Source organism: Mus pahari, chromosome 1 (genome assembly GCF_900095145.1).
Source record: "Mus pahari chromosome 1, PAHARI_EIJ_v1.1, whole genome shotgun sequence".
NCBI classification, from domain to species: domain Eukaryota; kingdom Metazoa; phylum Chordata; class Mammalia; order Rodentia; family Muridae; genus Mus; species Mus pahari.
This window is the reverse complement of record NC_034590.1, coordinates 153,466,845-153,483,007: the sequence shown is the minus strand read 5'-3', so window position 1 is coordinate 153,483,007 and position 16,163 is coordinate 153,466,845. Positions and strand designations below refer to the sequence as shown.

Genomic DNA, 16,163 nt, shown 5'->3' with positions numbered 1-16,163 from the left:
CCTCCTCCTCCTCCTCCTCCTCCTCCTCCTCCTTATTCTTTTTCTTTTTTCTTTAGTCAGGGTATATTAGTGTTAAGAAAGGTAACTAAAACAATGGACATTTCACAAAAATCAAACAATCTCCCCCCCCAAAAAAAAACACCAAAAAACAAAAACAAAACCCACCATATCTGTAGTTCCAGCACCTGTGGTGTGCAAAGTAGAGAATCAAGAGTTCAAGGCCAGCCTGTGGGGTAGGGGAGACTCTGTCTCAAACAATAAAAATCAGAAGTCGTGCGCACTCACAGAACCCAGCGCAATAAAAATCAGAAGTCGTGCGCACTCACAGAACCCAGCGCAATAAAAATCAGAAGTCGTGCGCACTCACAGAACCCAGCACACCTGGATTTTAAATAGATACTTTGCAGAAGAAAAGGACAGGAAAGCTGGGAGCGGTATTACAGACAAATGCCAGGCATACAGCCCTGTGTGATGAGCCATCAAGTGAACCCGAGCTTCCCAGCAATCACCAGAGAGGAAGAAGCAAAGCAGCTGCCGGGGAGAGACACAGAGTTTCCTGGCACTGAGACTGAGGGAAAGTGTGTTCCCGTGAGTCACCCTGAAGGGAACATGGTGTGATGGCCACATGGCTTCATACCACACACCTTTTCCGTGTTTACTGAAGTTCTGTCCCCTGAGAAAGCTGCCAGGAGTTTTTTCTTTTCCTTTGTGCTACTACAAGGAGCCAGTTGAAATGAAAAGGATTTGGCTTCAGCTAGATCATGTCCTGAGGTCGGTTCCTGGTCGAGCCTGGGAGGGTAGAATCTCTTGTTTGGCTGCTTTCTGCCAGTGTCCCACCCCTTAGAAGAAGCTGCCCACCCTGCTGAAGGCTCCCATTCAGCCAACACAGGACCAGTCCTCAACTAGACCAAGACCGAGATCTTGTCGGCTCTATTTAGTTGCCACAGCTATCTGCTAAATCAAGTAGCCAACATGCTTATACTATGGCCCCGAACCTGGCCATGGCCATGGTCACTCCCAAGTCACTCTTCCTCTGGCAGACAGTTCCAGAAACCCCTGAGTTCCATTGGGAGACCTCAAGGCAGGACAGTAAGGTCTGATGCCCTGGGAGGCAGCAGCAGGCTCTATACTCCAGTTTCCTGAAGCCCAGCTTTCAGCTCTCAGCTGCCTGCCTCTGGAATCAGGCACTAGACCTATGCCTGGGCCCTTACAGAGTTGTTTTGAAAGCTAGGAGAATGGCCTGGAAAGTACTTTGATGTCTGGGATCTGGAAGAAAAAAAAAAAAAGCCCCTTCTTCACCCTGATCACACATCCACAGGATTCGCATCAGTCTAGAGAGGCTCAGCCAAAGGACCCTATGAGGAAAGCAACTGCAAAGCAACGGGTGGGATAGTTGGAGCACAGGCTTTTAAGTTGGAGAAACCAGGACCAGCACTTGGGGTGGCCCTCTCACCAACTGAGGAATGGCTTGAGGAAATGGCATAGCCACCAGGCATGGAGGCACAGGCCTGCCACCCTAGCTCTCAAGAGGCCAAGTCAGGAGGATTATGAATACAAAGCCAGTCTGGGGAATACACAGAGAGATCTTATCTCAAAATCTTCATTTCCGAGGAAAGTGGGGAAAGGGAGCAGGTTGGAGACATGGTTCAGTGGTTAGAACACTTGTTGCTCTTCCTGAGGACCTGAGTTCAGTTCCCAGGTCGGGCAGCACACAACTGCCTGTGACTCCACCCCTAAAAATCCAGTGCCCTCTTCCAGGCCCCACAGACAGACAGTCAGACAGACAGACACACACACACATGCACATGTGAGCACGTGCAGGACAGACACACATACACAAATATGTAAAAATTATTTAAAAAAAAAAAAAAAAAAAGAGGAGAGAGAAAATGCCTTAACCAAACCTTAGCTTCCTTAACTGAAAAACAGAGATATTGGTATTTCTCTCCAACAGGGAAGTTAAAATGCGTTAGTCTTCAGAGCCTCAGGAATAGTGGGCATTAGGTATACAAGACTTTTGGAGTTAGAAAAAAGTTCACCTTAAAGCAGGAGTGTGGCTAAGCCAGAAGGGAGCACCTCTCACCTCCTGTCTCCCACTGGGCTGGAGGAGTCCCTCTCATTGGAGCTGGCTGCTCGAGTGGGTGAGGCTGCTGACTGGAGTTGGGCGGCACAGGAGACCTGGTGATTTGCTGTGGCCAACAGGAGAAGCGGTGTCTCACGGAAGAGGCAAGCTTGGCTACTGTCATGGCCCCGTGGTGCTTCGACATCGCTTCCTCCTCTGAAGTACCACCCAGGGTACTCTATGGGTCTCTGGACTTTGAGCCTTTCTCCTCTGAGCTTCCCTTCCCAGTGCTTTATCATGCTCCCTGTTGTATGCTCACATGTAAAGAGGCGCTTGGAGCCATTCAACCACACCAAGGGATCAGGCAAGTGTTCTTGCCCTGGCCTCTCCTACAGGATGAGAGCAGAGAGCTGACAGACTCCAAAGCCCTCCTCTGCTCTGAGTTCTACATTCACTCTTCTGGCTTTCTCTCTAGCCTTCACCCATCTCTTAATGTCCCCTGTCCATCAAGATGGGGGGTGTGTCTTAGGGACCACTTGTTTGATTTGTGTGAGGCCCTTGTTAGATTCCCAAGAACCACAGAAGCAAATCTGTCAGGGCTCTGTCCCATCTACAACACACTGCCATTCTCCTGCCTCAGCAGAGTTGTTCGTGGTATGACTTTGTTTCCACCCCAGCAGAGATACTTCAAAAATCCAAAAGCTGTTAAGTATCTCAAATCCCTGTCCCCCTAGGCCCTGAAGCCCACAGCATCCTGCTGCCCTACTGTGTGCTCTTCTTGCTTGACCTGGAATCATTCAGTCAGGGACAGTGGCCCTGTTCATGTTGTCCAATACAGACTCTCTGAGATGGGTGTTGATAATTTGCTGTATATCCTATATCCTATATCCGAGCTGGAGGGCTAGCCTTATCTACAGAGTGAATTCCAGGACAGCCAGGACTACAAAGGTCCCCCAAAACAAACAAGTAAACAAACAAAATAACCATCAAAAACCTGCAGGCCTGAGGCAGAATTTTTTTTTAACATGATCTAATTTTTAACCACCCTCTGGGAATAAAAAGCTTAGCAAAATGCTTCAGCAATTTCCCAGTGAACCTCAGTGGAATGAGGCCTGGAACTGGGAAGCCAGCCACCTCCCAGTTGACTCAGGCTAAGGTCTATGGCTGTTTAGCTACTTTTTGTGTCTAGCCTCAATTTCAGTCATCTGATTGTCTTTTCTTTTTTTCCCTAATAAAAATGTCCTCACGGGCTGGTGAGATGGCTCAGCAGGTAAGAGCACCCGACAGCTCTTCTGAAGGTCCTGAGTTCAAATCCCAGTGACCACATGGTGGCTCACAACCATCCATAATGAGATCTGGCGTCCTCTTCTGGAGTGTCTGAAGACAGCTGCAGTGTAGTTACATATAATAAACAAATCACCAAGAGTCTATTTGAGTGGCCTGTCTCTGGGCCATTTTGCTTACAACAGGACTACAATAAAACTTTGACATGTATATCCTCGTGGGTTGTCGGCAAGTGTTTCAGCTTTGGATACTGAAGACAGATGGAAAGTGCAGAATGCTAATAGCATCTTCCTTACAGCACAACACACAGAACCAAGAATGAACATGGGCGCTAGCTGAACACTTAATTTAGTCACCTTGAAATATTTTCAAATCTGTTTTTTTTTTTTAAGATTTATTTATTATTATACATAAGCACACTGTAGCTGTCTTTAGACACACGAGAAGAGGGCATCAGATGTCATTATGGGTGGTTGTGAGCCACCATGTGGTTGCTGGGATTTGAACTCATTACCTTTGGAAGAACAGTCAGTGCTCTTACCCGCTAAGCCATCTCACCAGCCCCAAATCTGTTTTTTTGACATAGGGTCACTTGTTGTTTGTGCTGGCCTCAAACTATGGAGCTGAGAGTGACTGTGACCGTGGGGCACTCCTGCCTCTCCATCTTTGACTTACTGAGATTGCATCTGTGCACCGCTGTGCCTGGATGAAACTTTGAAAGAAAAAAAATTCCAAAATTGTGAGCTAATTTGAAATTTTATGTAAGTCTCTGAGTACATGATTTAAGATGTCCCAAAATACATGTTCCTTTGTTGTTGTTTTTAATTTTTAAAAAAATTTTTTTCTGAGCAGAGAAACAAATCCATGGCCTTGAACACTACAGCCAGGAGCTCTATCCATCACGAAGCTATACAAGTCCCGTGCTTGTATGCTTAGTCTATTTCAGCCAAATTTCACCACCCTTGCTTTTTATACAAGTTTGCAGCCTACAATACTTTCCACTGATTGACCACCCCTTTTTTTTTTTCAAATAAGGTGTATTTGTATCTGTGGGTGGCTGTGTATGTACTGGTCCACATGTGTACATGTGTATACATGTGTACCTGTGTACGTGTGTGTGTGTGTCCATGTGGCAGCCCGAGGACAATCTCAAATGTTGCTTCTGTCCATCCTGTTTTCTGAGACAGAGTCTTTCCCTAGTGTGGAGCACACTAAGTTAGTTACAGCAGCTAAAGTCCCAGAGATCCACCCGTCTCTACCTCCTCACTTCAAACCTTTATGAAATATTTAAAATATGCAATTATAAGGCATTCCTTTCACAGAACCCCTCTCACTTGGAGGAATTCTTTCTCTGTTTCCCCAAGTTTATGTTTATTCTGCCGAAAATAATGTAAAAAAAAATCCATGTACACTTGGGGCAGTGGTTCCGTGGTTAAAAAGCTCTGGTCACCTTGATAAAAGCTGCTGGCCTGGGTTAACCCCTGGAACCCACGCAAAGGTGAAAAGAAAGAAATGACTCCACAGAGCTGCCCTCTCATCTCTACACAGATGCGTCAGAAAAGTTTAAACATTTAAAATGTAATGCAGACAGATTCACGCTGGGGATGTCCAGAAAATAATACTACTTCCCATCTGAACTCCATAATAAGCAACTAACCACATTTAAGGTGTTTATGAACTTGGTTATTCTCAGTGCTTCGCCCCAGAGGCCTAAGACCCACCGACTGGTAACCTCCCTGGCAAACGTGGAACAGATTCAAATCTGATTTACCAAAGATTTACTTGGAGGTCAGCAGTGACTCGGGGACCTGTCCACTGCTGCTTGATTCGGGAGAAGAGGGTCACTTCCTACTCCTTGAGACCCAGGAGGCAGACACAGGAGGAACTCCAGGCTTGTGGAAGGGCAGAGGAGGCAGGGTGTGTGGGGATGTCAGGGATAGGCTGAGAAGCAGGACAGAAGAGGACCGGGAGACAAGCTCTGAGCAGAGGTCAGGAGACTGTGGGACTGTGGGGCAAGCTGGACCTAAAAATCTTACTAAGTCATCCAGGAGGAATTATACCTCTGAACCTCAGGGACCTTATTTATAACAGAGAATACATTCCTATGGCTGTGGCTTGACACAAAGCATCCACTTAAACGAAGCACCGCAGGGCACTCAGGAGGCAGAGCCAGGCGTATCATTGTGAATTCAAGACCAGCCTGGTTTACACAGTGAGTTCCAAGACAGACTGAGCCACAAGGTTTCAAAAACAAAACCATGAGCGGTAGTCTGGATATTGGCAGCATCTATAGTAGCAACAGTCACAAGAGTCAAGCAATGGTGACATGACCCAGATATGTCTCATACAGCTTTCCAGCTGTGGACACATGGATCCCTGTGGACCCTGGAGACTTGAGATGGCACCAAGAGGATGGGGCCTAAAGTCCCACCTGTCTGAAAGCCCGTCCCTGGTCCCTCTTCCCCAGCATCTGGTTATTTCCTCCTCCCTGGCAACAGTAGGCAGATGGGATTGAGGTCTCTGGCAGTACCCTAACCCTAACCCTAACCCTAACCCTAACCCTAACCCTAACCCTAACCCAGACCAAGGGAGACCATTCTGATCCCCAGTCTGATGCAATGGAAAGGGCCCACTTACAACATTGCTGGGGACATACCCTCTCTTCCAACCCTGCCCAGACGTCAGCTGGCTACAGAGCCCCTGGACACAGAGTGAGGGTGTGCAGGGCTTTATTGGCTCCATTCAGGCATGTGGAGTCAGTGTGGGGCTTGTGGTTGCTCCTGTAATCTGCCTCATGTCTTCTCTCGTGGGTCTTCAGGGCCTTTGGGCTGTTGAAGCTGCATCCTTTCCTCCTTCCCTCATGACCTCTGCTGGGGCCAGAAGCAGCAGGGATTTGGTTGGCAGTCTCTCACCCTGACCGCGTAGGTTTCCCCATGGAAGAGAAAACAGGCCTATGTATGAGAGCCAGCCCTGCGGGGGCAGGGACACATGCTTAAGTGGCTTCAAGAGCCATAGATTTGGGTTCTGCGGTTGGGCAGATTATGGCTCTGGTGGCTTGGGTGACCTGGCTGACCCTGGTGACTCTGGTGACTTGAGCGACCTGGATGACCCTGGTGGTTGGAGTGGCCCAGATGACTCTGGTAGCTTGAGAGGCCTGAATGACCCTGGTGGTTGGAGTGGCCAGGATGATTCTGGTGACCTGAGTAACTTGGATAGCTCTGGTGGCTCAAGTGACTTGGATGGTGACCCTGGTAGCTGGAGTAAACAGGATGACTCTGGTTGCTCTGGTGGCTTGGATAGGAATGGTGGCTTTGGTTACCATGGCGACTCTGGCTATAGACTGTGTGCGACTGGTTGGCACCAGCTACACCAGTTTCATGGTGTGTTAGGAAATTCCCTTTCAGCTTTATCTCCACCTCCTCCAGAGCCTTCAGCTCTTCTGGGCTGATGTTCCTGGATTCTGCATGGCCTGTACGATGGTAAGCTGAGGAGCGCTGCAGCATGGAGTTAGCCACGTGATGCCCCTTGGCATCAATCTCCTTTGTGCAAGCCGCCACGGCAGCCCAGGTGTCATCCTCCATGGACGGGGACTTCCCTGACTCCCTCTGCATCTCTTTGGTCACTGAGCTCCCAGATATCTTCTGTTTGCTGGCAAAGGAATCTCGGTGCAGAGCTGCGCCCCTTTCTCCATGTTTGGTGGTGAGAGTATCCACGTGGAGTGTGGTATTGGCTTCCCCGTGCCTGCTTTTGGGTGAGTGGCCATTGTTACTGACATGGCAGTGGGTGGGCAACCTCTCTTCGGATAGGCGGCTGAAATGAGACTTGATCCAGCTGTCGTTTGCTCTGTGGGGTTCCGGAGGCTTGTCTTCTTTAGCCTCTGAGGCTGCCTTCCTTTTCTTCCTGTGAGCCCACAGCATGACGCCTCCACTTCCGAGCAAGAGAGCAGTCCCCAGCACCACCCTGCATGATGGTTGCTGGAGGAACTCCAAGAAGTCCTCCAGGGCCCTAGGCCTCACACAGAGCTAAGAGCACAGCAGGAGTGCCGGAGCCCAGATGGTAAGGTTCATGCTTGAAGGGGCTGGAGCCCTGCAGGTGTCTGGCAATCAGGCCCCTGCCTCACCCTCCCTAGGATGCCCTCTGACACCTCAGCAATGAGCCCCATTGTGAGGAAGGCAGTTGGGGGTGGGGTGAGGCAAGGCCACCCCACCACTCAGACCTGGTTTGGCAAGCCTCGTGTAAGGATCGGGTCTTGTCTCCTGTCCTCCTGTCCTCCGTAGAAAGAAAGACAGCATCATTTAACTCTTCTGCCTCCCACTTCCAAGGCATTCTGCTCTTCTGTCCTGCTTAATTTCCAGTCTTTGGTTTCCCTTGTTCCTGTTCCTGATCTAGTGGCCCCCACAGGATAGAGGATACTGAGTCAGTTTGGCCATGACAAACTGGGATCACTCAATTGGACTGGCATCCATCCCTGGTCAATAAGTGTTGTACTCAGCAGGACCCATCTCTGCTGTCAGCACAATATCCCTAGCTCTATTACAGGGACGAGTCCAGAAGGGAAAGGGTCCAGGAAGGGGCTCATATGGAACAATGTGAGGTCACAATTGAGAACAAAGAATAGGCTGAGAAGGCAGAGCAGGCAGGACTGACTTCAGGGCCATCCCAAGGTAATTAAGCTACATCTTGCCCGAGTGACAGCCTGCAGATACAGAATTTGCCCCCTGATAAACATGACAAAGTTTTGAGCCTGGCTAGGCTGCCCAATCTTGAGTAGCTCCTGAGTATGTGGGGCTAGAAATAGGCCCGTGCTACTGTTTCCCTCAAGGCAAGTAGCACACTTAGAAAATGCCAAATAGGGGCTAGAGAGATGGCTCAGCGGTTGAGAGTACTGACTGCTCTTCGGAAGGTCCTGAGTTCAAATCCCACTAGACACATGGTGGCTCACAACCGTCTATAATGAGATCGGATGCCCTCTTCTGGTGTATCTGAAAACAGCTACAGTGTATTTATCTTAGGAAAAAAAAAGGAAAAGAAGGAAAATGTCAAATGTTCCTTGGAGAAGCTATGTTTGTAGCTGGAAAAAAAAAAAACTTAGGCAGTTAAGAACACTAGCAACTACATGGCAACTCACAATTTATCTAATACAGGATCTGATGTCATCTGACATGCAAAGAACTCATAAACATAAATATATTTTTTGTTGCTTTTCTAGATAGGGTTCTGTATGTGGCCTTGGTTGTCCTGGAACTCACTCTGTAGACCAGGCTAGCCTCAAACTCATATCCACCTAACTCTGCACTACCCCTTGGCTGGAAAAAAAAAAAAAAAAGTTGTGCTATCTGAGAGGCTGGAGAGCTAGGTCCAGAGCACAATTGCTATTCTTCTAGAGGCCCTGAGTTCGGTCCCCAGCACTCAAGTTGAGCAACTCAATCCTCTGCAGCTCCAGCTCCAGTGGATCTAACACCTCTGGCCTTATCTGGTGCCTGTATTCACATGCCCACGCCCAGATGCAGACACACACCTAGACAAAATTAAAAAGGAAATATTCTTTAAAAGTTGTTGCCAGTCATGGTGGCACGCACCTTTAATCCCAGCCCTCAGAAGGCAAGGGTAGGCAGAGCTCTGTGGGTTCAAGGTCAGCTGAGTCTACAAAGTGAGTTCCAACCTCTTACCTGCCTCAAGAAACCTGTTATTTGAAACACTTTCTTTAATGAAGCAATACTTTTTATATACACAAAAATGTCTTCTCTTTGAGAAGAAACTCTGGTCGACTCTATGTGGGGAAGGCATAAGGCACAGTTAGAAGCTTTGGGACCTCACCTCTCCAGCCTTGCTGCGCCTCTCCAGCCTTGCTGAAACAGCCCTGCGATTGTCCACTGACCTCACTGGAAATAACAACTCAAAGTCCACCTGTGAGGCTGTTGACAGGTGTAAGTCCAGGGCCACTGGCCCTCCTGACCAACTGTTCCCTCTGGCTTTTGGTTATAACGTGCTAAAAGTTTTATTTTTAATAAAAACAAATAAAAATATAATTATATCACTTTCCTCTTCTATTTTTTTCCCTCCAGCCTTTCCCATGTCTCCCCTCTCTCTCCTCTTCAGACAGATGGCCTCTTTTTCTTTATTATTACATATATGTGCAGATATACATATAACCATTACATATCAGAAATACAACCTGCAGAGTCCATATGTCATGACATCAAGGCTGAGCACTTTGCACCGGAAAACTAATTAGGGTCATCCTGGGAGAGGCTAATTCCCCCTCTCTTGGCAGTCAGCAGTTACCTCTCTCTGTCTAGAGGATTAGAACCCATAAGATTTCCCCTTCCTGCTTTATCGATACTGTCATTGCTCGAGTCCAGTTTAGGCACACCATATTTGGTTATAACTCTTATTTTACTTAATTTTTAAAGGATTTATTTACTTATTCATGTATTTATGTATTATATATGTGAGTACATTGTCTCTGTCTTTAGACACACCAGAAGAGGGCATCAGATCCCCATTACAGATGGTTGTGAGCCACCACCTGGTTGCTGGGAATTGAACTCAGAACCTCTGGAAGGGCAGTCAGTGCTCTTAACTGCTGAGCCATCTCTCTAGCCCCCTATAATTTTCTTAACTATTGGAGACATCCCTTATCTACAAATTAAGGCCCACTTTCACTTTCCAAAATAGCTAATGGGGGTTGGTCTGTTGTAGCTGCACTAAAAGCAGCCACTGCATAGCTTTTAAATTCTTTCTTATGATTCGTTTTTTTGTTTTGTTTTGTTTTGTAGTTCAGTGGAACTATTGTGACCCAGAACTGATATTTATTTTCTATAAACAGAAGCTAAAGGTTTTGCATGCTCCTTTTATTAATAATTGTGGGTTTTTTTTTTACACATTTGATAAAGTATTAGTGAATCTGTCCCCCCAAAAAAGTCTTTTACACTTATTTATTTGGGGGAGCGGGGAGACACATGTATCACGGCATGCATGTGGTGGTCAGAGGATAATTCGCAGAAGCTAGTTCTCCCCTTCCACCTTACATAGACTCTGGAGATTGGACTTAACAAATCTCTTGATAGCAAGAGCTGTTACCCAATGTGCCATCTCCTCCTTAACTTTTATTTTATTTTAAAAGAATACTCGGGCTGGTGAGATGGCTCAGCAGGTAAGAGCACTGACTGCTCTTCCAAAGGTCCCAAGTTCAAATCCCAGCAACCATATGGTGGCTCACAATCATCCGTAACAAAATCTGATGCCATCTTCTGGAGTGTCTGAGGACAGCTACAGTGTACTTACATATAATAAATAAATAAATAAATCTAAAAAAAATATATTCTTCATTTAAACAATCACAAATTAGCAATACTTTACCAGCATTTGAGAGGCAGAGGCAGGGATCTCTGAGTTCGAGGCCAGCCTGGTCTACAGAGGGAATTCCAGGACAACCAGTACTATACAGAAACAATCTCTATCTCAAAAAACCAAATCAAAACAAATAACTTCACAGCCTCAGACTAAGCCTTCAAGAATATTCTCTATGTTCACTGACGCACCAAGGGCAGGTTCCCACCTCTTTGGAGGGCTTGTTACCCACACTGATACTAAGTAGCAATAGCATTTGGCAGCTGTCTCTATCTTCTCCTGAGTGTTAAGATTGCAAGGTCTATTCCAGAAAGAGAAATATCAATGTTTGGCTAAGTGCTAGAACCTTGACAAGGTACCCATGACTCTTCGTCCTCTGTGTGGAATGAAAAAAAAACAAAAAACAAAACAAAACTAAAAAAGGACATGACTTCCCCTAGGTGTGGTGGAGGCAAAAGTTCATTGTAGGTAAAAGGGAGAGCCAAGCCAGAGGCAGAAACATCTGGGAGAGTCCAAAGTGACCAGGACCCTGAGCCACTGAGGAGAGGAGGGAGGGGAAGGGAGATGGGAGGGTAGGGAATCAAGTGTAGGGGCCAAGATATAAAAGCAAGGGTGGGAAACCAAAATGGCTGCACCGTGGCTGATCATCTTGGGGGGAATTATATTGAGCTACACGGCTAAGATCTCGAGGGCTTAGCTCCTGTTCTCAAGTGAGGAAACTGGGTTACAGAGGGAGTGTGATTTCTCAGTTGCTATAATAGCCAGAGGAGGAGACTTCCAACTTCAGACATTGGTCGCTTCCCCCCAGAGCACCGACCTCCTGCTATGTGGTGAATGGAGGAATCAGATAACATCAGGAACCCAGGAGCCAAACCCTTCCCTCTACCAACCAAGCAACCATACAACAAACTTGCCCAGGGTACCCGATGCTGGTTGCGGGAGTTAGACAAAGGGAGAATTCAAAAACAATTCTGGAAATCTCTGTGAAATCCTAGATTCAGGATTTCAGAAACACAATGGGTACAAAAGCCAGTCTTCCGGCCCCTACACTAAAGTGTCCTTGATCTTTATGCTGAAGCGGAGTGTTCTATTTGAAGCTAAGGGTTATCATGCTTTGCTTCAAGGAGATTAGGCCGAATCTCCCTCCAGGCCAGCACAAGCAAGTTCTAGTAGCCATGCCATCCCTGCTCACTCAGAACGTGCACCCATAGGCCACTGTCCCTTGACAAACATCATCTGGGTCCTGAGCTAGGAAGAGGGCTCACCTGGGCCAGTGGTCACTGTCACTAAGCACCAAGAAGTTTTGCTACAGTGTGGAATGAAAAAAAAAAAAAAAAAAAACTAAAAAAGGACATGACTTCCCCTAGGTGTGATGGAGGCAAAAGTTCATTGTAGGTAAAAGGGAGAGCCNAGCCAGAGGCAGAAACATCTGGGAGAGTCCAAAGTGACCAGGACCCTGAGCCACTGAGGAGAGGAGGGAGGGGCAGGGGGATGGGAGGGTAGGGAATCAAGTGTAGGGGCCAAGATATAAAAGCAAGGGTGGGAAACCAAAATGGCTGCACTCTACAGGGAAGAGCCTCTGGGATAGGGCGCCCTCCCTCCGGGGCTGGAGAGTTGGGGAGGGGGGCACTAGAGGGTGGGGTATGTCAGCCATACCTGTAACAGGTAGGGACTGAGGGAGGCCGGGAGAACCTGGCTGCCAGGTCCGCTTTGATATGTTAAATAGATCCTTCAGCCAGTTCTCCCGGGGGTTGAGCCTTCCCAAGAGTCTATCACTTCCAATGTAAAACACTCTAGAATTTATACCATGCTTTCTCGTCACATCCTTCCAGATTCTTCTTCTAGCTGCTCCATGGTAAGAGCATTATCACTCCCGTGTGTCATATGGGGTAACAGGGTTAGAGTACCCCACGGAGTAAGACCACTGGCAAAGCTGCGACTGGAAACCAGAGTCCACTATCCTAGCTGCAAGCCTGTACCTTCTCAGCCAGAGCATTCTCAAACCTGGTGCCCACCCAACGACATTTGTAGGGATAGTCTTAGATAGATCCCACAACTTAGAAGGAGGTGTTAGAATCAGTGGGCAGAGCAGAGCTCCTAGTCAGCAGTTCAAGTCTCAGCTCAGCTGTGTTAGCTGAGTGGCTTTAGACAGTGACCACATCTCTGGGAGCCCACGTTCCCACCTACAAGATGGTGTCGTTGACAGCACTGACCAGGAATTGCCCTGGGTGGGTGGAATGCGATGGAGCGGGGCAGGGGACTGCCCTTTTCTACCTTCTCTTACTGGACCCGTGTCTGTGAGGCAGATGAATCTCACCATAGGATGTGGTCTGTGGCCTTAGAGAGAGGACCCATGTTAAAACAAGAGGTGGATCAGAGGATCCAGCACATTGAGCCCCCAGGCAGGCTCCAGGGGGAAGGAGGCTGACAACAGGCTACCCTCCCGTGTGACCTGGCTAGCGCCTTCCCATGAGCAGCGGGCCTGGTAGACAAGGATGCCTTCATTCACGGCCCCATGTTTCTACCACAATAACCCTGGGAGCAAAGAAGGCACCTTAGCCCTTCCCAGCTGGGGAAACAAAGGCAGGTGAGGCTCTGCCCAAGGCGCCAGAGCTCCCCCCACTCCTGGATCTGGCTCCCCAACTGCTCTCTTACCTCGAAAGGGGAAGGTGGCCAGTCTGTTCAGGTTCTCTTCCAGTTTCCCATAGTCTACCTCTGCGGTGGCGGTGAATGGGGTGGTCACGGGTGGGTAGATGCCGGCAATGTCTACCTTCTTGCCCTTCACATTCCTAGATAAGCCCCTGCTTAGCCCCAGCCTCATGGAGGCCCAGATTTGGGGGCCTAGCATTTCTGCGGGAGGTCTGGAGGCTCAGCTGTCTGTGACCACAGGGGGACTGAGTTTGGACTCCTTTCCCCCCCCCAACTGTTAATGATCTACATACCCAGTTAAAAATTTGTGTTCCCACCACAACCTGTGGGCATGGCTTGGGAGCATGCAGCTTTGCACTGGGTGTCCCAGGGTTGGGGGTGGGTCTAGAGTCTCCGGGCCGGCTTTCTTCCCTGCTGGGAAGCAGCTGGAGAAAAGCCACAATTACGGCCTAAAAGAGAGCTGGCCCTTGGGGTTTCAAGGGCCTTCTTTACACAGGGCCTGGAGCCACCCACCCCCACCCTCACCCTCACCCCGACCCCAACTCGCACACCCTCCGTTCTAGGCTGGCTAAACATGACGGAGCTGATTGGCTGAGCTGGCCTGGCCCCGCCCTACTTTAGCCAACCTCTCGCTCTTCCGGAAGCAGTTGTGAAAAATCACTCCTCTTGTCTACTAAGCGGCTGCTAAGGGCCGGCACGTGTTAGCCCTCTGCTGGCCACACACGGACACATAGCTCCATGGAATAGTCTTAGAGATAGGAGCAGAGGATGAGGATGCCACAGAGTGAAATATAACACAATTGTGGCCCTAGGGATTAGGAGAGAAAAGCAGGATGGTAGGGACCAAGCAAAGCCAGGCCAGCGTCTGGAGACCTACTAACTCAGGACCCAAGGGACTCCACATTCCCCTCGTTCCCAAGTTCACTCTAGCATCCAGTCTTTGCTCTTAATGTGTTTGGAGCACGAACGAACGGAGACAAACACCACAAATAGCAAAGCCAGCACTTTATTGTGTTGGATCTGGGGGTGTTCCTGCTAGACTGACTGCAGGCAGCTCATAGTAGGGAGTCTGGTGCCCAGCTCCGGGTAGGTATTTACTGGGCTGGTATAGGCTGGGGTGTCTCACGGCCACTTCCAGGCCTCTCCAGTCCGTTCTGCTCTGATTCTGGCTCAGGGTGCTCCAGGGCATGCCGGGTGTCTGCTTGCCAGAGCTGGACCAGGTCCGTGGGGGTCTTTCCCGCCTGGAGAAAATAGAAGCAGACCTACTCAGACTTGAGCAGCCCACCCGAAATTGCCTTCAGCTATACCAGTGGTTCTCAGAGACAAATGCCCAAGGGTAAAGCCATCTTGCATCTCACAACTAGAGGTTATGGCTGCTACTGGTATCTAGTGGGCAGAGGCCTGAGATGCTGGGACAGTGCACAGGAAAGTCCCTTCATCATGAATCGTCCAGTCCCAGTGTCTGCAAAGCTAAGACCATCCATGCCCTCTCCACGTGCTCTTGCTTCCCTCAATGTCCCTTATGCTTTCCTGTGCCAGAAGAACTTCTCCATGCCCCACTCCTGTGATTGTTCTAACCAATAGATAGGCTTGGGCCAGAGGACATCTATACATAGAAAAATCTGAGACCCACCCAGAACCAACATGGGGTGCTAGAATGGCCACACCAACCGAGTAATTTGATTCCCTTTCCACTGGCCCTCCATGGATTGGGCCCAAGAGCTGGGCTCCCCTTTGCCTATCTGGGAACCTTGGGGAAGTCCTCCCGCTACCTCTCTCATTGTTTCTCTAAACTTATGCTCTGGACCTTGACACATGACCTGGGAAGGCAGGTGATTAGGGTGTCGTGGCCAAGCGCCAATGACATGTGTACCTAGGCTGTGGCTGTCCCATGGCCTCTGCAGACCATCCACCATGCAAGGACTCCCCCTACCCCCAAGCCAGAGGAGCAGACTCACCAGGTTCTTAGCCATCATGTCTGCCCCATGCAAGAGCAACAGTTTGATGATTTTGTAGCGGTTGAGTCTCACAGCATCATGTAGGGCACTGTCCCCTTCCTAGAATCAGTGTAGCACACAGGTAATCCTTGAGGTCGGTGGGTGGGCAGGGTGATAGGAGATGGGGCTAGAGGCCTTGCTCAGAAGCGGGCACCCTAGGGTCCTGTAAGGAAGGAGTACTCGCCCCTGGCAGCCTGACAGGCTGCCCTTACACCCATATTGACTGAGCAGGGGAGCAAGCAAGGACTCACTCTGTCTTTGGCATTGATATCCAAGCCCAGGGAGAGAAAGTGTTCCACAATCTCCACGTGTCCAGTACGGACGGCCACATGCAGGGGAGTGCTCAGTAGCTGTGCAGGGAGGAAACAGGACTGTTGGCACATGGGCCTGGGCTATGGTATCCTGGGGTGGAAGAGCTATCTTCAGCTTACCCCTACCCTCAAGTCTGAGCGCCAAGGCCTGAGCCTTGGGCAGGAGAGAATTGGTACAGCATACCACTATCCCTCTCAGTCACCTAATTGTACAGCTCTAAGTGCAACCACCTCCTCTGGAGAGCCTACTGCAGTTCCCCTTCCTTCTTACCTGGCAGTGAGCTACTGTCCACCCCTCTACCTTTGTAAAAAGTCAGGGTCTCGGGGCTGCAGAGATGATGGCTCAGCGGTTAAGAGCACCAACTGCTCTTCCAGAGGTCCTGAGTTCAATTCCCAGCAACCACATGGTGGCTCACAACCATTCATAATGGGATCCAATGCCCTCATCTGGTATATCTGAAGACAGCTACAATGTACTCATATACATTAAATAAATAAATAAATAAA

General features: G+C 48.9%; 3 protein-coding genes across 4 annotated transcripts in view; all 3 read right to left on the bottom strand.

The window, feature by feature from the left end:
* Positions 1 to 13,816, bottom strand: part of Hoga1 (4-hydroxy-2-oxoglutarate aldolase 1) — a 26,036-nt gene extending 12,220 nt beyond the window's left edge. Inside the window, exon 1 of the mRNA XM_021215684.2 lies at positions 13,355 to 13,816. Coding sequence (XP_021071343.1) covers positions 13,355 to 13,547 — 193 coding nt within the window. The 5' untranslated portion in view covers positions 13,548 to 13,816. The remainder of the gene's footprint in view (positions 1 to 13,354) is intronic.
* C1H10orf62 (chromosome 1 C10orf62 homolog) lies at positions 6,061 to 8,238 on the bottom strand. Its single transcript, XM_021215704.2, has one exon. The coding sequence runs from the start codon at positions 7,261 to 7,263 to the stop codon at positions 6,349 to 6,351; it is 915 nt and encodes a 304-aa protein (XP_021071363.1). The 5' UTR covers positions 7,264 to 8,238; the 3' UTR covers positions 6,061 to 6,348.
* A 523-nt stretch (positions 13,817 to 14,339) lies between the features above and the next one.
* The window catches only part of Ankrd2 (ankyrin repeat domain 2), a 9,065-nt gene continuing 7,241 nt past the window's right edge, over positions 14,340 to 16,163 (bottom strand). Inside the window, exons 7-9 of one of the 2 annotated variants that reach the window (XM_021212857.1) lie at positions 15,597 to 15,695; positions 15,307 to 15,405; positions 14,340 to 14,589 (exon numbers count right to left, since the gene is read on the bottom strand). In XM_021212857.1, coding sequence (XP_021068516.1) covers positions 14,443 to 14,589; positions 15,307 to 15,405; positions 15,597 to 15,695 — 345 coding nt within the window. In that variant the 3' untranslated portion in view covers positions 14,340 to 14,442. The remainder of the gene's footprint in view (positions 14,590 to 15,306; positions 15,406 to 15,596; positions 15,696 to 16,163) is intronic. The other variant, XM_021212865.1, reaches the window with a different exon arrangement.

What these genes read in the sequence shown, in the direction of transcription:
- C1H10orf62 (XM_021215704.2), bottom strand. Translation starts at nt 7,263, where the DNA reads ATGCTGTGGGCTCACAGGAAGAAAAGGAAGGCAGCCTCAGAGGCTAAA.